The 19590-nt window shown below is 45.3% G+C and overlaps 4 protein-coding genes and 1 long non-coding RNA gene across 7 annotated transcripts; 2 read left to right on the top strand and 3 right to left on the bottom strand.

Moving 5' to 3' along the window:
* Window positions 1–377: 377 nt before the first annotated feature.
* LOC112892239 lies at window positions 378–5799 on the bottom strand. 3 transcript variants are annotated; one of them, XM_025959371.1, is made up of 6 exons: window positions 5572–5799; window positions 3897–4188; window positions 1427–1513; window positions 1258–1346; window positions 893–1040; window positions 378–806 (listed from the first exon to the last, which is right to left on the bottom strand). In XM_025959371.1, exons 1-6 carry the CDS (start codon window positions 5736–5738, stop codon window positions 741–743), a joined length of 849 nt encoding a protein of 282 aa, XP_025815156.1. In that variant the 5' UTR covers window positions 5739–5799; the 3' UTR covers window positions 378–740. The 3 variants fall into 3 exon arrangements, with proteins under 3 accessions (XP_025815156.1, XP_025815157.1, XP_025815158.1); XM_025959372.1 differs by having other exon boundaries at window positions 1258–1316; window positions 1427–1525; window positions 5572–5798; XM_025959373.1 differs by having other exon boundaries at window positions 1258–1316; window positions 5572–5796.
* Window positions 5800–5952: 153 nt separating this feature from the next.
* LOC112892236 (magnesium transporter MRS2-F) lies at window positions 5953–11685 on the top strand. Its single transcript, XM_025959369.1, has 6 exons — window positions 5953–6448; window positions 8665–8913; window positions 9351–9479; window positions 9918–10060; window positions 10218–10353; window positions 10921–11685. Exons 1-6 carry the CDS (start codon window positions 6080–6082, stop codon window positions 11224–11226), a joined length of 1332 nt encoding a protein of 443 aa, XP_025815154.1. The 5' UTR covers window positions 5953–6079; the 3' UTR covers window positions 11227–11685.
* Window positions 6967–8026, bottom strand: LOC112892241. The gene is made up of 3 exons (XR_003228693.1): window positions 7973–8026; window positions 7177–7248; window positions 6967–7033 (listed from the first exon to the last, which is right to left on the bottom strand). It is a non-coding gene; the product is annotated as an uncharacterized LOC112892241 (long non-coding RNA).
* A 666-nt stretch (window positions 11686–12351) lies between the features above and the next one.
* On the top strand, window positions 12352–14405 carry LOC112892240. The gene is given in 3 exon segments (XM_025959374.1): window positions 12352–12594; window positions 13989–14051; window positions 14053–14405. Coding segments are annotated over 3 exon segments (420 nt in total). The 5' UTR covers window positions 12352–12372; the 3' UTR covers window positions 14188–14405.
* An 801-nt stretch (window positions 14406–15206) lies between these two features.
* Window positions 15207–19590, bottom strand: LOC112892235 (BTB/POZ and TAZ domain-containing protein 1). Its single transcript, XM_025959368.1, has 5 exons — window positions 19286–19590; window positions 18980–19128; window positions 16728–17040; window positions 15743–16047; window positions 15207–15652 (listed from the first exon to the last, which is right to left on the bottom strand). The coding sequence occupies exons 1-5, from the start codon at window positions 19400–19402 to the stop codon at window positions 15502–15504; spliced, it is 1035 nt and encodes a 344-aa protein (XP_025815153.1). The 5' UTR covers window positions 19403–19590; the 3' UTR covers window positions 15207–15501.

Here is a 19590-nt window from a genome sequence, read left to right on the forward strand (position 1 = left end):
TCCATAATAACTGTAATGACCATAACATTCATGCGGCGGATGCCTCATTTCATGATTGGAAGCCATCATCAGATATCCTGTTACTCTCAGTCTGATCATCCCATTATCTCGGTGCAGAGCACACACCACGCCTTTTGAAAAAGCAAAGGAAGCAAACATGGCGATAACTTTGATGAATTTCCTTTAAGCCACAAAGGAGGAAGAGGATTTGATTGATGCAATGTGACACTCGACCATCCACCAATCACCGTTCGTTAGTGTGGAGTCATCGCAATATACAATACTTTCGTTCTTCTATGCTTGGACCTAGGGTTACCAAACCATGCAAGGAGACTATGACTAGGAAGAATAAAAGTATCTAAGTTTATGCGATGTCCTTTTGCAGGCGAGAATGCCGGAACAAAATCCCATTCATCTGGAGGAGCTTGCACTGTGGTATGGAACAAATATTGCCACCACTGACCTTGGTTTACAAGTTACAACACTAGTTTTTCGAACTCTAGGAACTATTTTTTCCGCTAATCTCAACACACTATTCTTGGTGCTGTTTTTTGATGCCACATCCCTCACTTGCACCTATGTCCATGCACACATACAGATGTTGCTACCGCCAACAAGCTGAAGTACTGCACCCAAGGTCAGAACGAGCTTGCAAGTGCTCCTTCAAGTTGTGGTAGGGCTTACACTGGATATTCAGCTTAGAATCCATGCTGGATGCTGTGGCCATGGAGTATTGAGAATCATTTGTTGTTTTCTTTTAGCGCATACTCCACATGGTAATACAGCCTCCATAATGTTGCATCATCCTAACCAAAAGAAACAAGCAAGGGTCAGGCATAGATAATAAGGTTGCATTACTCAGAAACTGCTTGTATTTTATAGTGGAACATACCAATTCTCTCAAGTTCATGGTTATCCGATCAGAACTCTCACTTGCCAGTTTCCTTGTTGTAATTATCTCCACGACGCGGTTAAGTGCCTCCTCTGGGAGCTTTCGGATGCGCTTGCTGAGTTCAATCTTCTCCTCGGTACTCATAGGTCTTCCAATATACAACAATTCAACAAAAGGATATACTACCATCAAATACTATAAACAATCACTCTGTAATTTTGCAGGGGAGGAAAAAAATAATACGCAACTCAGTGAAATGTGAGGACTGAAACGTACTGTTGTAGTCTATAGAACATATAGGATCTCAAATTCTTAAGTCAATGTAAATAAGCACAAGGCTCATTTGAGATGAGAGAGTATGGCACCTGCATTTGGATGTTGCTGTATTTAGCAAGTCATTGACACCTTGCGCCATTTTACTGAGCTGGAAACAGAGAACTTTCTCACTTGTATCCTATAGAACTCCTACAACATATTTTAGCACACTACTGCTTAAGGACTATCCAACCATCATGCCATGCTCTGTAAGTATACCTTTCCCAACAAACCAGTAGATAACCTCTTCACAGCCTCTTGACATGTTTCACCACTTTCTTCCATTGCCTGAATATCTTGATCAACCTGCAAGAAGTCCTGTCAATGTCTTGAAATGTGAACAAGTTTCCACAGTTGGCTAACTTGATATATTGTCTTCTGACATAATTTGACATGGCAGAGTACCAAGTAAATCTGGTACAATTGGCTATTTCAATTGTCATGTGTGAACATCACAAAAGTGAAAACTCTCCTGCATTCTACGCATCATCACATAATACATTTGGTCTCTGAAAAATTCACTAGGATGGAGATATTCTCCAGTAGAGAAAACAGAAAAAGATACCAAGCATAACACCTGCTGCTGGGTATGAAGAAGCAAAAAATGGTTTGCATGTTAACTTTTCAAGAAAAAAAATGAAATTCCCATATTTTACCTTTTCATTTTCATATTTGTCCCCAGCAAGTCACCTCGCTTTGCTTTTACTGTTATTTGTTGTGGTTTGTCAAAGGGTAAAGGAACAATAATGTTTCAGGCCAAGTCAGCCACAAATTGCATGCTAGTCTTACATGCAATCGCCAACTGCAAATCGATTATGTATTCGGAATTGCAGCATCCAATTGCATGAGGATTGGCCTCAACTAAGCTGGTTTGATATTTAACCTGATCTATGACGTATTGTGTCAGAATTGGCCAAATGCAAGCTGGGAAAGAGAAGGAGAAGGGGCTTATGTTGATGCCAACAAAAATGTATTACTTGGGTTAGACACCCAATCTTAATACACCTTAGATGATCCGCATATTCACATCTAGAAGTATTGCACATACTTAAGTATGATTGAGATATCTCAAACAACACGACAAAAAGCAAAAAAAAATCTAGAACTGCACTTAGCAAAGCCATATAGCCTATGGTACGAACAACCTAAAGAGGCTATATCAGAGTCCATTTTTTTATACATTCCTATGAGGCGTGGCATTATGAGATAAGAGCTCACTGCTATCAAATAGTTCTAGAGATAATTCCTTGTGTGTCACTGAAAGATAGCGAAATACTTGAATTGCCACTTAGAAAATTAAGGATCCCTTCTATGCCCCCTATGGCTTGTTTGCTTAGAGGTAATTAGTGGAAGGGATTGGGAGTTTAGAGATGAGGGTTCAAAATCTCTTGTTTGATTGGTGGGAATGGGAGTTTTAGTGGGTTAAGGAAAGAGAGTTTAGGAGGCCAAGTCCCACTAAGGAATTACTTGGGGAAGAGTGGTAATTGGATGGGAATTGTGCTTAAGTATAAGATCGATACATCATAACCGTTTGTTCTAAGTTATGATATAATTTCCCACTCCTAAACCTACGAAACAAACAGAACATATGAATTATCTCTTAAACTTCTCATTTCAATTCTCATCACAACCCAAACAAGGGAGTGAGACTAAAAGTCCAACTCCCACGTGAATTCCCTCTATCAAGCCAACACTCCTGTAGTGCAGTGGTAAGCTTCCCATTTGAGGAAGACACCAACCAGGGTTCAAATCCTGGTGGCAGCAAAAAAGTCCCCTCGCTGGCAACTCGAAAAATGGTGGCAGGACGCCGGCCTGTGGCACCTGTGGTTGGTTTGGCCTCTCCCCTACCACGGTGTAGTTGCAGCGGTCGCTAATCCAGTGGGTCGTGGCCAGCCCAGGTTATGGTGCGGCACTATAGGGTGAAGCCGAAGTTTAGGGGTTTTTTTCGGCCGGTTGGCTGAGAATTCTTCTTAGTGCAATGCCATGGGAGCGGTCTCTCCACCGCCGATTGAGTTTTTTTTTATTCCCTCTATCAACTCCCACTTATAATTCACATGCCCATTCCCATTGCTTGCCATTCCAAACACAACGTTAAGCCACTTCCATCAGCAAGACCTCAAGTGTCGATTAATTGGTGATGGAAAACGAGAGTTTTACCCTCATGTCCATGAGCTAGCTGATGTTTCCTTTACTCTCTTTGCGGGATCCACAAAGAAATTAAAAAAAAGCAATTCCCCTCTTTTCATACTTCCGCCCACCAAACTGTAGCCATCTGGAAGAGCCGCACACACCCTTCCTAGTTTTCTCACTGTCATACCGTAGTATAGGAGGGGAAAAGGTGGTAGGGCCATGGATCTGAAGGATGGTGAGTGGAGGGAGCGATAGGGCAAGGCATACTGTCGGCGTCACGCTCAGTGGAAGTAGGGTAAGGCTCCGCGAGGACTTTGGTGGGGTCTCGGCATCCGCGGCAATGGACAGCAAAGCAGATGGCCATGTTTTCCACCTCAACCTCACAATTCAAATTATTGAAAGAAAGATACTAAAGTCCATATGCTCAAACTTCTATACATTTATTGTCGTACAATGGCAAGTATAAGCACATTTTCAAGAAAGCATTGCAAGGATATCATGACAAACTAACTCAATAAAGTATGATGGATATAATAAGAGTATAGTGTCAAGTCTTTACCTCATCCACATCATTGTTGAGGAATGTAATAATCTCGTGAAGGGCAACCTTTATTTTCTCCTTATCATTCTTCGATAGGCCACTGATTTGTTCCTTGAATAATGGAAAGGTTCTCTTGCAAATGTAGCCTTCTCTACCCTTATTTTGAGTAATAGTGCCTTGAACTTCGTTACTAACTCCTTTACAAAAAGAGTCATCTTGCCCTTGCAACAGCTTAGAGAGAATATATTTGTAGTGCTCCATATGATCAACATTGGATTCAGTCTCCTCGAAAGATTTCCTTGTCAATTTCCTATATTGTAAGTGCGTGTCAAGACGGAAAGTAAAACAGGTTCTCCGATTTCTCGAGTTCAAATTGGTATCCCCGCATTTTTGAGAAAAAAAAGCGGTAGAGAAAGTTTATTTTGATACCCACATTTGGTATCTAGTAGCCAAGCCAAAAATCGGCACGCCAAAATTGGGATTGCCAATTAAGTAGTTTGCTTTGTTCATCAAAATGAAACGAGACGGCAAATGAGGCAAATTTTGACACAACCAAGTGGTGCCAAAGTCAAACAAGGCATAGTTAGATTTACAAGACACCAAAGCAAACACACCCATAAGCACCAAGGACCATTATGGTTCCTTTAATAATAAGGTATCTATCTATTCTAGAAAACATCTCTCAAATGAGAATATTTTGTTTATGCTATGCCTTTAGATACCAAAGAACAAAGAAAAAGGTTGAGGCATAGAGGCTTAAGAGATATAGGGTAATGCTAAGCCAATTCCAAACTGATTGTAGACTGTGGATTCTTAAAAGATGTACATGTAAAAGCAAGGAGAGTATTAATATTTGCAATATTCTACTGTTATGAGGATGTGTCTTGGATGGAGATTGGATAAGTAATAGAAGCAATAGGTTTATTTCAACATCAATGGCAAATCCATGTCCCTCAAAGTTGATATAAAGCAAGCTCGGATTTGAAGAATTTTGAAAACGTTATCCAAACTTCAGCTTTTGAAGCGGAATCCAAAGTTAGATCCAAGCAAACATGGTTCATAAATAAAGAATAAATTCAAAGGTCATCTTTATAGATTTAATACATATTAAGATGCATTTTTCAACAATCACAAAAGGGAGAAAAGGCTTTAACTCTTCTTGGATTTGGATCTTCATTAGATCTGGTACCCTTTTTTTCATCTCTCACTCTCATTCCTCCTCAAAACCAAGCTAGCAACCATAGCGTGCGTGCCCTTATCTCGCTCACCTTATACCATCTCCGGCGACTCCCATCACCTATACTATCTTCTGCGACCGCTGCCACCAGATCTGCTGCTAATCTGTTAGAGCGAATTGCTCCGGATCAACTCTCCCCAACGGCCGTCCTTCACAACCCCAGCTTGCGGCATCACGGTCGCCTTCATCATCGAGCCGATCTTTATCCTTTAGCCTTGCCTCTAATTCTCCAAATCACAATTCTCTAACCTATATCCCCTAAATCAATAAATCTTTAACCTAATCTCAATGTATAAGCCCAATCTTCATAGATTTGGGGGATAGACAAATCTCACTAGAGATAGATACAGAGGAGGATGAAATAAACACCATCCACCATATATAGCAAATAGAATAGCTGAATTCCACTTCCACAAAGGTAAAGAGAAAAAAAGGAAGAAGACGAAGAAACCAGACCTAGGCATCTCAGATCCAATCTCCGACCCCCTGAGTCCTTCTTGGCCTAGCTCCGCCCATCTCTCTCTTATCGTGCCCTCGCTGGCGTTCTTGCGCTGCTTCGTGGATTCTTGGTGCCGTCGAGGGAGCAGGTGGCGGCTCGCCGCATTGCATGTTCCTTCCGTCATAGGCCGCGATCCTGTTTTAGCGGAGTTATTAGCTGATTTTATAGTCAGTTTCTTCTTTATATACTGGAAACTTCGTCAGCTTGACCATGGAGAACAGAATGGCCCACGAGTCAGGCCCTCATGGGCTTTGTCAGATTGGGCCACGCCATCGAGCTGGTTTCGATCTCATGAATTTTCCGAAAAGCCCCTCGGCATCAGTTATTTTCGCGCAAACCCCCACGTCGCCTCCCAGCCGCCCACCACCAAACCCACCGCGGGGCACACCACACCGACCGTTTCGTTCCGGATTCCCCACCGCCGCCGCCGACCCCTACCGAAACCCTAATTGTTGGTGGTAAGCCATGAGGCCGCATGCCACGGGGACGGGCGGCGGCGGCGTGGGGAGGCGGAAGGCGGGGGCCGCCGCTGCCGCCGCGAGCCGGGAGTGGATGGTGGTGCCGGCGTCGGGCCCGGCGCGGGTGGAGGAAGCCGGGAAGCACGCGGTGATGGCGCGGACGGGGCTTCCCGCGCGCGATCTCAGGGTGCTCGACCCGTTGCTCTCCTACCCTTCCACGATCCTGGGCCGTGAGCGCGCCATCGTCGTTAACCTCGAGCGCGTCAAGGCCGTGATCACCGCCGCCGAGGTGCTGCTTCCAAATTCCAAGGACCCCACCTTCGCGCGCTTCGTCCGTGACCTCCAGACCCGCGTCCTCGCGTCCTCCTCAGACCAGGTAGCGTTTTCTACCCCCTCGTTTGTTGTTCGGTTGTCTAGGAGTCAAATGTTTTCTTTTCAGTCTTACAAACTATTAGGCCTCGTTCGTTTATTTTGGATCCGTTCCCGTCCAGGAACGGTTCAGGGCCACGATCGAGTGAATCCCCTTCCTTCACTCGATCCTGGTCTGCTTCAAATCCTATCCAGGAACCATTCCATCCCCTACAAAATGTATTCGTCTGGATAGGAACCATTCCTGGTTCCAAATTGCCAAGCAACTGAAGCGAAGCAAACAAAGACAAGAAGGAACATCAGTTCTGAATTCTGATGCCAGCAACCATCATCCTGCCAGCAGCGTTTGCTTCAACTACCATCACACTCTTACTATGGATCTGCGTGATTCTAGTAAACTACTTCTATACAGGAAAAAGAAAAGAAAAGTCATATATTCTGGGATCAGATTCAGTTCTCGCTCCAGCTCAGAGTCAGAGACCTCTTCCTCTGGCAGCTCAAAGGCGCCGACATCTGCGAAGTACGTCCTCTGCTCCTTCACAAAGTCTGCTCCTTCACAAAGTCTTCTGGGTGCGCTTGGAGGGGGTTGTTTCTGTTTAAAACATTGCAAGCAGTCAGAAGTCTGAACATCAGTGCAAACAAACTTTATCGGAAAGTCAGATTATCTGAAATCACTTTCCAAGCACACATTGTTATCGATAAGAAATTTAAATTTCGCCGTTATTAATTAACAACCTGTTCCCGACAGATTTGATGGGGATTGTTGTCGAAGTAGTCCAGGAAAACATGGTCCACCCTCCCAGCCAACTGAAATCCAACGAGCCATGGTAAGAAAACAAAACAGTAAAGTTCATAGTTCTAGACCTGAACTTCTCACCACAATAGTATCTTTAAATGTGATTGACAGCAAGTTGCAGAAGTTTCATTTTATCAAACAAAACAGTAAGACACCACTAGTCTAATTGGAATTAGCATCCTCAATCACTAATGAAACAAAATTGCTTCCATGGTAAGAAATTCTTTGCAATTGTAGAACTGATAAGTTCTAACTAGCATCAACAGTCCTGAGTGCCATCAGGGAAAAAGAAATAATTTCTATGAGAACACAACTAATCCTCATCAAAATACCAGCTCCACCCTCTTATACAAACATTAAAAATATTAACGCGTGCAATTAACCAAAACCAACCACCAACGATGTGCTCGAATCATCGCAAAATCAGTTCACTCATCATCTTCGCGCCAAGCAAATCAACAGCACAGCTCAGCACCGCACGGAATGTGGAAGCTCAGCAGCGCACGGATGGAATCAGTTCACATTGGATGGAATCCGAAGCTCAGCAGCGCACGGAGCGTGGCGACGGCGCCAGTGACGTCCCACACGGCGCAATAGCGCAGGATGAGAAAGAGCACCGCGGCCAGGGAGGCCATCGACGCCCGCCGCCCCAGCGCGTAACCGGCCTGCGCCGTGGCCCACCGGCCACCGGAACCAAGAAACGCGAGAGGGAGAGAAGAGAAGGTGACGGCTTACTGGCGAGAAGGCGGCGGAGACTGCGGATGAAAAATGGGAGGTGGTCGCCGTCCCTGTTGGGGATGTGCCGCGCCGTCCACCGCCCGCGCCACTGGCTCCGCGTGACCGCGAGTGGGCAGGAATCGATCCGTAGGGTATGAGGTAGGGTTTCGTTCCGGGCCGTGGAAAGGGGGGAAGCCCATTCCGGGCCTGTTTCATTTCCCGGTCCGGTCGAAACGAACGACCATTACAGGCCGGACCTGATTTCAAAATGGGCCGATTCAATCCAGGTGGAACGAGGCCGGGAACGGGCCAATCCGGCCTAACCGAACGAGGCCTTAGGAATCGTGGTGTGAGATTTCAAATATGTGTGGAGGGCATTGTACTGGAGAGTTGGTCCTGAGTGTGTGTGTGTGTGTGTGTGTGTGTGTGTGTGTGTGTGTGTGTTTGAAAAGCTTGCTTTGCTCTGGTCCTGAGCTTCGATCACAATACCGCACTGCTCTGCTCCATTGTGGATTATGCACCACTGCAACTAGAGCAATGGAGAGCAAATTCATGCAATGAGCAGATAGTTTAGCGAAGTGGACAGAAAGTGGTGATATTTCGGCAGAAAGATAAAAGTATTATGATGGAGTGTATTGGTCACTTATTGTTATATAAGATACTGTGATTAGGGGATTTATCACTAATTGTTTTCCCCTTTTCTATATTAGGCTGCGGATCTCACCGACATGGAGGGTGAATCGTCAGCTGTTGCTTCACCATTTCCTGTTCCGAATTCATCCAAAGGACATGAATTGGAGATGACTAAGAAGTCTACTACCGTGGTGCCAGAAATGACAAGCAGCACCAGTATGCCTGATTTGGCTGCTGCAAAAGATGGAAATGCCAAGGTTTTACCTTTTGAATTCCGAGCACTTGAAGTCTGCCTTGAGTCAGCCTGCAGATCTTTGGAAGAGGAAGTATGTGCTTTCATCTGGATCTTTTTGTCAGGTTATCTGAGTTCAATTGAATTCATATCTCTCACATCCTGCGTTCTGTGCTTTAGCATGCTTTTATCCATTGTATTGGCTGTCCAAGAATTATATATTTGTTTTTCTTGTTCGTAGAATATTGGGTAATCGCTTCAGACATGTTTACCTTTGTTGTTCTTGTTCATAGAATATTGGACACTCTCCAGATGCTACTGATAGATGGAGTTAATGCGTCTTGTAGAAGCTGATCTGTTTAAAATAGCTTATGACCATTATCTGTTACATGTTTCTTCTATAGTGCATTTAAGATTAAGGCTTATGGATTACTTTTAAGATAGCCAAGTACCTTTTGCAAATAAACAAAATATGTCCTTCTTGCAGATTCTTGTAATGACTCCCATCCCTTACGTTTTCTTCTTTCATAGACTTCTACTCTGGAGCAAGAGGCATATCCAGCATTAGATGAGCTGACATCAAAGATCAGTACATTAAACCTTGAGCGAGTTAGGCAAATCAAGAGCCGCCTGGTGGCGATATCTGGTCGTGTACAGAAGGTACTCAACTGAGATTCTTTGATATACTTGATGCCAATCTTCTTTCAAATTTGTCAATGGTAGGTCCTTTTGTTTGAATCGAATCTTATACATGGTGGGGATAGGGTGCCTGGTGTGTACATGTCATATTGCTATCAAACAAATTGCAGTTAAGCGCTATTGCTGTCAAATAGGAAGGTGATGTACAATTAGGGGTGGTAATGGATCATGGCCCTAATTCCTCCTTCACAATCTATCATTCCAACTCAAGCCTTATTTGTTCTTAGCTCAAAATTATATAAAGTATGAACCCGGTCCTTTTTTAGCCCGGCCTATACATTATTTATAGGCTAAATTTTTAGGCCCTTTACTACCCCTTGTACAATATAATTTCCTTGCAAGAGACTTGCTTACTTTACTAATGTAGTTCGCCCTTGTGCAAACATCATGTTCTGCAAGGTGAGGGATGAGCTTGAACATTTGCTGGATGATGAAATGGATATGGCTGAAATGTACTTGACAGAGAAGCTTACTCAACAAGAAATCAGTGAGGCTTCATCTAGAGTTGAGGTTGATGATCCATCTCAGACTGAGGAGGACAGGCAAGTCATTGTTGCTAGATATTTTTATTTGAAAGAAGAACAAGCTATACCCCAATCATTATGTCCATAAATAATCTGAACTGTTTTGAATGCATCTCTTTGCAAGTTTGCACGTACCAATTTGTTAATGTATTCTATCATCTTTTATTGTGTCTAGGGATGAAGATTATAGAAGTGAGCCAGATGGAAGCAATGGTAGCTTTATTGGTTATAAGCCTCACATTGAAGAACTGGAGATGCTTCTTGAGGCTTACTTTGTGCAGATTGATGGCACACTTAACAAGTTATCGCATGTAATATACCTTCACTTTGCATCTTATACTTATATTGTTCCTAATACTATTGAGTTTACAAGCTTTTATTAGTGACCGCTATTGTTTTTTCGCCATGTGGTATCACTTTACATCAGAATTGCTAAAAATTGATGAAAGTATTTGACTTACGACCGTGGTGCCAGAAGTAAAATAAACTATGTTGAGTCTTATAACTGCTGTCTCGCGGTCACAGCGAAAAGATATTTTTACCTTGATAGACTGGTACGTTGACTTGGTTTGGTTGAGCATCCTCTGACATTATTGATTATTGGATACTTATATTTTTGACAATTTTTTAATTAATAGGGCTAGGGCAACATTTCTGTTTATTTTATTAATGACATGAATGCATGATTTCTCTAAACAAGCTAATCTTAAGAATTAGCAGTTTGCTGATGGTTGTGCATGGTTCTTTCTTTTGATGTCTGCCATAAGCCATAAGTCACGGGGACACTAGTGTAGGTCTACATTTATGGATTGATAAATCAGATTCTGATGATGACTTGTTCATGTATTCTAAGCCATATGTCTTCTGTATGATTGAAGCTGAGGGAGTATGTTGACGACACAGAAGATTATATCAACATAATGTTGGATGACAAGCAGAATCAGCTTCTACAGATGGGGGTTATGCTCTCAACTGCAACTGTCGTCATTACTGCTGGAGTGGCTGTTGTTGGACTTTTTGGAATGAATATTGGCATATCACTTTACGACCCTCCAACAACTGAGGAGGAGACAAGGGCGGCAAACATGAAATTCTGGGAGACCACTTTGGGCACCGTTGCTGGCTGTCTGATTTTGTACATAGTAGCCATGGGTTGGGGGAAGAGAAGTGGGTTGCTGCAATGATGGCAGAAGCGTGCATCTTGACTTCACCCAAAGCAAACTAGATTGAAAAAGTTCTCCAATAGCGTGATTGCCATGCAGCTCGGTACATAATGGGGAAAACATCTTCTATACTCCTAGTAAACGGGTAATGAGAGCTAAGAAAGCCGTTGTACAATTTGTTGCCGCACAGTTGACGCGGCAACTCAGTTATTTTGTCTCGCACCTGGTGCGCAACTGTTTACCATACTAGTGCAGTTTCTGCACTTGCTATTGTAATCGTTTCTGTAGCTGTTGTATATGTACCTAGTTACCTGTAGCTTGTTGTGTGAAGTGTTGTATCATAAAGGTGCCACAAGTCTGTAGTACGACGAGGTTTGGGGTGTGGCATCATGGAACTCCAACCTGCGTACAAGAGCTGCTTGAGCAGGATTGTAATCACAATCTATGATGAATAAGCTTACCCTTTTCTCAAAAAAAAAAGGATGAATTCGTCAACTCAGTTACTGCCAAAGTAGGAGGGTGTTAATGATCTTTGAGTAAATTTTTTGGCCTTTGTATAATTAAGAAAATGTTTATGTTAATAATCCATGGGTGGAGTACATAGGTATCTCGTATCATTTTTACATTAAAGATTATAGAGAACCGAGTTGGAGTTCATTAAAGAAAATTAGGTTTGGAACCTGGAGACCCACCCGATGGGTATCCCGGCTGTTGAGTATAAGTTGTCAGGTCAAAGGTGGTGGCTGTTGATTATGACTAGATGTGTTTTGTCCTTCAAGCAATTGCCATGTATTATGACTACGATATATGAAAATTGGACGTTGAAAATACGTTTACGCTGAGTCCACTCATTTGACGGGCTCTTAATCGCAAGTGCTGGAAACAAAATTTCTGTTAGTTAGGATTCCTTTATTCTTTACTTTAGCTTCACGAATTCTTGGATCTCCGGCAGACATGTCTGAAGTAATTTGATTCTGAGCTGATTGTCTTGTAGAGCTTCGGTCATTACTCGGTGTTGTCAGTGGCACACTCAGTTTATTTATTTTATTTTATTTTTGAGTGGGAGTGGCAAATCACAATCACTGGACAGATTATTTAGGCCCAATAGGGAACGAAGGGCCCAGCCCAAATCACTCCTCTCAGCCCAAAAGGAATCCCAGCCGTCCAATGGAGGAGAACCTCCTCCTGTCCAGAAGACGCCGCAGCCGTCGCCAAAATTCCCCAATCCGCCGCGGAGAGCCGGAGAGAGGGGCGCAGCCAGAGAGATCGGAGAAGAGGAAGAAAATGGTGCGGGTGGCGACCTACTTCGCGATGACCTTCGGGGCGTTCCTCTTCTGGCAGTCTATGGACAGGGTCCACGTCTGGATCGCTCTCCACCAGGACGAGAAGGTGAACTAATCACTGGCCCAATCTGCTCCCCTTCTCCCTCGGAATTCAAATCCATTCCTCGTTACTATGCATGTGCCGCTCGTGGGGATTCCATTATCGCCTTAGCTTGTTAGATCTGGGTCATATATGCCTGTGACTAGCAGTTGCTGGAACCACTTAAATCTCGGAATGGTCTAGGGATTGCTGGATCCTACATGGCCTGATGAACAGATTCGGGAATGAGTTTCTAGACATATCTGAGATTCTGAGTCTGATGTTAAGTTTTGAGAAGGGGGCATTTAGAAGCATAGGATTTCTTCAGTTAGTCTGCGCTACGGGTTCACCCTTTTAGGGGCATTCTCTTCTGGATTATGCATTTTGATTTGTTGAGAGACACGCCAATTCTGTGTGTAAGCTAGGAACAAATCTTATACAGTTATGCCACAAACATAAATACATAATGGGCTCAGACGATACATCTTCTGACAGAAAACACAAGTGGAATTTAAGCACCAGATATTGGGGGGTGCTACAAGAACCTGAATTTGGAAGACATCTGAAAGTAGCCCATTCTGATCCATAGAAGACATGTACTGTAGGAAAGCCTTTGAGGTTTTTACCTCATGAATCTGCAACTATGGCACCCAAATTTTGCAGCATTAGTGCTGCTTCAGTCATCAGTCAAGGCCTACACCTATCAAAAAAGTTGCCTTCAAGTGTTCCATGGCTGCAATAAAATGTGAATAGAAATTAGCCTTCAGCTGCTTCTTGCTGTATGGCTGTGTGATTATGGTTTGTTCCGAGTCCTTAGTGTCCAGATTGCAGTTCCAAAGCCATTTAGAATTAAGGGTACATTGTCAGGGAAGTTTCTAACCTATTATTTGAAAACACATCATGTGTGATAATAATTTGGTATGTTCACACCATGACACTTTGATCCTTTGACTAAACTTTGGCCTCCATTGTACCCAAAAGTTCATTTTTGTGGAAACTAGATAATTGCCACTATTGAGACTTCTGAGGGATGGAAAGTTGCTCAGGTTGTGTTTCTCAGGGGGGCAACGCCTTTGCTTTTATATGCATGCTCAATCCTTTTTGGGTTCCCATTCTTCAAATTTGATATTAAGACATGACAGCATTATGTACCCTTGTAGTGCTAGACTGAAACACAGACTGATAAACTGATTTCGTGTCTGATCGAACTTTAAACTAGCCCATTGAGCTAATGGCCAGAAAGAAGGTTCACTTGTTTTATGTTCTGTGTCCACCAAGAATACCATCATCACCCATATATGCAACTGGACACCAAAACCACTAACAGCCCTAAATGCAAATACATGCTCTGTCAGTGTCTGTAGTTTGTTATACTTGTGATTTTTTCCTGAAAGCAGCTGATAATGGTTTTGTTCTTTCAGAAAGAGAGGATGGAAAGGGAGCTGGAGATAAAGAGAATGCAGGCAGAGCTAATGGCCCAAGCTAAAGAGAGTGATTCATGATTATCATTTGGCCAATGGTTTCAGGCAGTTCCTTTATCATATTTCCTCTGCTGTATTTCCAAGTGATATCTTGACTGATGTATGCTTGACACCTCCAATAAACCGAGAGATGCCATAACTTTGTTGAATGCAAGCGGATATGCTCATGTTGAATCATTGCAATTTGTAGAACAGCACAAACCTGGCCAGCTTGCTTGGAACAAAAGGCTTTGTTATTGTTGTTGTTTTGTTCTTGTTATAGAACAGCCGACTCAACACTCAGATTTTCTGTCTGATTATAAGGTGTTGTTTTGTACTGATATTCCATTCTTCACTTGAAGAAACCCTTGTTGGGAAGCAAAATGTGTTACAGGTAGTACTTTTGCTCGTATTCGGGGCATACATGTCTCAGCATGTTGGTTGCTTTTCTGTTGCTCTAATTTGACATATATAGTGCTGTTTCTGTTACGTGTAGTCTTGATCGTTGTTCTGTGCAGCAATGCCTTTCTTTCTTTCTCACCCTCTCTTATGGCTTTTCAGGTGTGATTCAAAGCAGTTTATATCAGCGTATCCATTTTGCCTGTTCGCTTGTTAGTGCCCCTTTGATTTTTGTTATGATGACTCCACCTCGTGCAGATAAAGCTCATGAAAGCCTGAGCTTTTCTATGTTTAAAGAATCTTAGAGGGTCTGTTCGTTTTCTACCCTCTAAATTTTAGACCTATCACATCGAAGAGAATCTTACTATTTAGAAGTATTAAATAAAATCTGTTTATAAAACTTTTTGCATAATTTGTCACAGTGGTGCTAATTCGCGAGACAAATTTAATGAGCCTAATTAATCCATAATTTATCACAGTGATGCTACAGTAATCATCCGCTAATCATGGACTAATATACCTCATTAGATTCGTCTCGCAGGGTTCTGCAATTAGTTTTGTAATTAGACTTTATTTAATACTTCTAAATGATAAGATTCTCTTTGATGTGACCCCTCTAAACTTTAGGTCCCAGTAAACAAACACACCCTTAGTTGATCCCATCTTTATCGTCAAGAGCAAGTTGGATGATGAAATCAAATCGTAAATAAATGCAGGCCTTGTATTCTGGGTTTAAGCCATTTTGGATTGCTGTATGTCAGGGGCAAGAAACCTCAAAGATATCATAAACATATTTATTTATCTCATCTCATATTTCCCTGTTACAATACATGCAGTTTTTACAACGATTTTGGGCTCTCATTGATTCCCCACCTGGCCACCTTGCTAAAGGACTCTAGCAACGTACTACATAGTATATACCACGGTGTAGCAAAAGGCATGTACAGTACATAGCTCAACAGAGATCTGGCATATCAAAAAAACAGAACCAACCAAAAAAAATAACAGCTCACTTAATCTTCTCACACTCACTAATCTAACTAACCCTAACCATCCCGGCTGAAACTGCATTTGCTCAGCACTGGGAGGTGGAGCTCATCTGCTTCCTGTTGGCCAGGGAAGAGAAGACCCTGGCAGCCTTCACCTTCTTCACCAGGAGCCCCCATTTGTCGCCATCATCGCCGGCCTTCACGGCCGCCTTCTCCTGCTCTTTCTGCTTGAACCTCCTGCATGGCGCACGCAACAATGTCAGGTGTGAGCTTAAATTAGGGCAGCAACGAAGCGGCTGCCGAGCTCTGATCGGCGGCGGCGCTTACTTGCAGAGCGGGGTGTTGCAGCTGTCGGGGCGGTCGCAGAGCGCGGAGTGGAGGCGGAGTAGCTGCCACATGCGCTGGCACCGCGCGCAGCTCTTGCGGTGGCACTGGGAGAAGTGGCGGATGAGCAGCTGCAGGCCCCGGCAGGTGGTGGCGTAGCGCGCGCACGGCGCCGGCGCCGGCGCCCGCCCCGCCGGCCCGACCTCCGTGCAGCCCTCCGTGCAGATGTGGTCGAGGCAGTCCATGGCCTCGCTCAGCTCCACGTACACACGCTGCTCCGCGCGCTTCCGCCGCCACTTGCGCCGCCGCTGCACGTCGGAAATAGAGCACCCATCGATCAGCGCTTAGCTCACACAGGGACAGGGTCGGGGTACATTCAGAACAAAACGAAGGTGCATCCGTCACAAAACTTGAATCTACAAATTGATCACTGATCAGCGATTCTTCCTACGACTTTCCTATCCTTCGGTTGAACACTGTTAGAAGTTAGAAGTGAGTAGCCGCCAAGACTCTACAAACTTTCGTCAAACTAAAAGGTTGCTTGGTCTCAACTCTTAAACATGACCTGGCCTCGAGGCTGGAACTGCTTCAGGTCACGATTTTTCTACCCAAATAAAAAAAACGTTTAACGCAGAGGGTATGGCAAGGTCCATCCGAGGAGATGTGAACATTCAATTTGCCAGCCATTCGGCACTGACGGGCCGGCCTAAACCGCCGCCCCAAACTGACGCACTAACCACCTAGAAAACGCACTGGTGCCATGTCGTACGCGCACGAACGCGACATGGAGGTCCGGCCATGCCCGCCATTTCCTAGAACAAGAAGCTTGACGCTAAGAAAGCATGCTCCCCACTGGCGCACTGGCGACAGAGGCGTCGTGCATCGCGCTTCCATTTGGTGTGCTCACGTGTCAGCACGCAATCTACATCGATCGTGTTGTGCCGGAGGAGGAGAGAAATTTATTAAAAAGAAAAGAAGAAGAGCGTACCATGTCGGCCTCGTGCAGGCCCTGCAGGACCTGGAGCTCCTGCCATGGGTCGTTCTCCTGCAGGAAGCGCCACGCCTCGGTGCGCTCGACGGCGGCGAACTCCTTGGCGAGCAGCCTGGTGCAGCGCAGGTGCAGGCGCGGCGCGTCGCAGAGCGCGGCGAGCTGCAGCACGTCCACCGCCGAGTCCGCGGTGAGGCGCGCGCCGATGGCGCCCTCGCAAGCCCGCTTCAGCCACGGCACCTGGTACGCGTGCGCCAGCACCAGCACCTGCACCGCGTACTTCTCCATGTCGTCCTCCTCGCCGTCGCCGCACCTGCCGGGGTTCATCATGATCGTCGGAAAATTAAAATTAAGCACGACAGTTTCGGCAGGCCCTGTTTTAAACTTTGGCGAAATTTTCTACATTCCATATGAAATTCAAATTTCTACTAGATTCCTGCTATCCACGTAGTAGCACGATACGAAGAATCTTCGACAGGCTCCACGGGAACATTCGTTCAAGGCGAGGCCACGGTCGTCCCGGCGGTCCCTTTCTCGGAATCCACATGTACAAAGAGCCCCAAAGGCAAACAGGATGATAGGTCACCCGTCCCCGTGCCAGCCGCGCCCGCGACAGCAACGGGCCCCGGCCGGTCGCCTCCGGGGCAGTCGCCGCCGTGCGCTAGCGATAATGCGCACGTCGGCCGGGGAGGGTCCAACCGGGCAGGCGCCACCCGCGCCGCTCACCACACCAACCAGGCAGGCGGCGGGGGAAAAAGGAGAGCCATGTTTTTTCTTCTGTTTTTTGGAAAGAAAAAGGCTATGTTTTTTTTCCGAAGAACCAAAGGCCATGTTTTTTCACTCCCTCCTCCCGCGAGCTTTGGAGCATCTCCGAAATCTGTTTGGATCCTTTCATTTTGAAAAATTAAAATCTACGGTAGACTATTTATCTTAAAATATAACATTCCACGACTTTCCAAAATATATATATATAACCTTCTCTTAAATTCATCAGAGTGGGAGATGTAATTTGATTATATAAATCCTCATATTATATTTCTAATGTACAATTTATAGCACACTTTTCGATTCGCTTCCCTATAGCAAAATTGCAGTGCATAAGCATGTCTATATATGGCCAACAGTAATATACAAATATATTACACATGGAAATGTATAAGCTTAATTAATTTATATCTAAAATATGATTATTAGAATGGAATTTAATTCCAAAGATCCAAGCGGGGCCTAAGAGTTTTTCTAAAATCTACTCTCTAAATCATCATTTAGAGAGTTATTTGAGTAAAAATTATTTTATATATTTTTGTACTTTCTAACAGCTTTTCTATATCTTGTGCACAGTCTAGAGAGCAATTATCGCTCTTTATCTTTGTCTGATGAGAAATTCGGAATAAAATAGGTATATATTTAGATATCCAATTGAAGAGCTAGGTGGGTAACTTTTTACCGAAACCTCTATTACTAAATATATAAACAGTCGCTAGGAGATGCTCCGCGTCGCTTTTGTTTTTCCTTTTCTTTCCCTCCGCGAGCCGTCGTATTCGCCGCCGGGAAGGCCGCGGGATTTTTCCCGTGCTTTTCCGGCGGTGGCCAATCGCCGGCTCGCCATGGGTTCGGCGGACGTGTGTGGCTGTGGTCGAGAGAGGGGTCCGGCGGCCGACGTGGCTGCCGATCCGGAACATGACAGTTGATGATAGGGCAGGTGGCTGGCCCAGCCCAGTCAGGGCCGTCTGCAGACAGGTCGGCTTGATGATTGGATGTCCCAGGGAAAAATATCAAGGATCCGTCTTGATCGTCAACTACTATGCAGTACGATTCAGGGGTTGGTTCGACGAACGGCCAGCCGCGATCAACTGTTCTCCTGCATTTTGGCGATTTATCTGCCAAAGGTTTCTGTAAGGAGCACCGTTTGACTGAATTTTGTTTAGCTGATTTTCAGACCGATCGATGCACAGAGACTGCTTTACTATTCCTAGAACGTCAGACAACTCGAATTGCAAGTTTATTTACTGCTGCTAACAATGGAAGGAATCGTCTTCTGAAAATATGCAAAGAATAGAAAGTACGTGGGGTACGCACGTGCTGATGCGCCATGTTTTTCTCTCCTCGTGCGTTTAGAATAAACTCGGCAGAATTAGTCCTTGCAGGGCGTGCTTGCCCAGCCTCGCAAGGAAGGGACAGACGGTCGTGTGCGGAAATAAGACTAGGAACAGCGAATCAGATTGCAGGGACGGAGGGAGGGGGCGCGGTACCTGCCGGCGTCGAGGAGGCGGACGAACGCGGCCGCGGCGTCGTCGGTGACGCCGCGGATCCGGAGGACGGACCGGCCGGCCTTGCCGCTCTCCCTGTCCTTGCGCAGGCGCCGCTCGAGGATGCTCGCCAGCACCGGCGACGCCGAGGCCTGCGTGCGCGGAAACACAAAGGGAGACGAAGATCTCTCGTCAGACCAGCGAGCCGGATGGTCGATCGACGCGGCAGCTGTGGGATCGTTCGCGAACGAGCAGAGCGAATGCGCCGCCGAGAGACGGCCGGCGCCGGCCGGACGTTCTGACGCTTACCAGAACAGAGGAACGCGCCGGGATCCTCCTGCGCCCGCCAGTGGTGACGACGTCGACGTCGGCGGCGGCGGCCGCCGCGTCACCGGCGCCGCAGCGGAGCCGTGGTGCCTCGCACATCTTCCTCCGGTCTTCCGGCGCGGATAGGAATCGCGAGCGTCGACGGCGAGGAAATGGGAGGAAACCAGCAGGGGAATAAAAAAATATCTGGCGAGGAGCGCGCGAGATGTTTGGGAGGGGACGGGGTAGACGTCGCGTCGCTGGTCGCTTGCTCTGTCCGCGAGGGGAGGGAGGGAGGGCCAGTTGCC

The sequence above is a fragment of the Panicum hallii genome, chromosome 5 (genome assembly GCF_002211085.1).
Source record: "Panicum hallii strain FIL2 chromosome 5, PHallii_v3.1, whole genome shotgun sequence".
Taxonomy (NCBI): domain Eukaryota; kingdom Viridiplantae; phylum Streptophyta; class Magnoliopsida; order Poales; family Poaceae; genus Panicum; species Panicum hallii.

Bases quoted from the DNA above. Each gene is read 5' to 3' on its own strand.
- LOC112892239 (XM_025959371.1), bottom strand. From the start codon at position 5,738: ATGACGGAAGGAACATGCAATGCGGCGAGCCGCCACCTGCTCCCTCGA. The intron at 1,514-3,896 runs GTAAAGACTTGA...GACTTCTTGCAG, and splicing joins TCAACAATGATGTGGATGAG to GTTGATCAAGATATTCAGGC. The intron at 807-892 runs GTATGTTCCACT...TCTTTTGGTTAG, and splicing joins CCATGAACTTGAGAGAATTG to GATGATGCAACATTATGGAG.
- LOC112892236 (XM_025959369.1), top strand. From the start codon at position 6,080: ATGAGGCCGCATGCCACGGGGACGGGCGGCGGCGGCGTGGGGAGGCGG. The intron at 6,449-8,664 runs GTAGCGTTTTCT...TTTCTATATTAG, and splicing joins TCGCGTCCTCCTCAGACCAG to GCTGCGGATCTCACCGACAT. The intron at 9,480-9,917 runs GTACTCAACTGA...ATGTTCTGCAAG, and splicing joins TATCTGGTCGTGTACAGAAG to GTGAGGGATGAGCTTGAACA.
- LOC112892235 (XM_025959368.1), bottom strand. From the start codon at position 19,402: ATGTGCGAGGCACCACGGCTCCGCTGCGGCGCCGGTGACGCGGCGGCC. The intron at 17,041-18,979 runs GTACCGCGCCCC...GAACCCCGGCAG, and splicing joins CGCCTCCTCGACGCCGGCAG to GTGCGGCGACGGCGAGGAGG. The intron at 15,653-15,742 runs GTAAGCGCCGCC...TGCGCCATGCAG, and splicing joins TGCAACACCCCGCTCTGCAA to GAGGTTCAAGCAGAAAGAGC.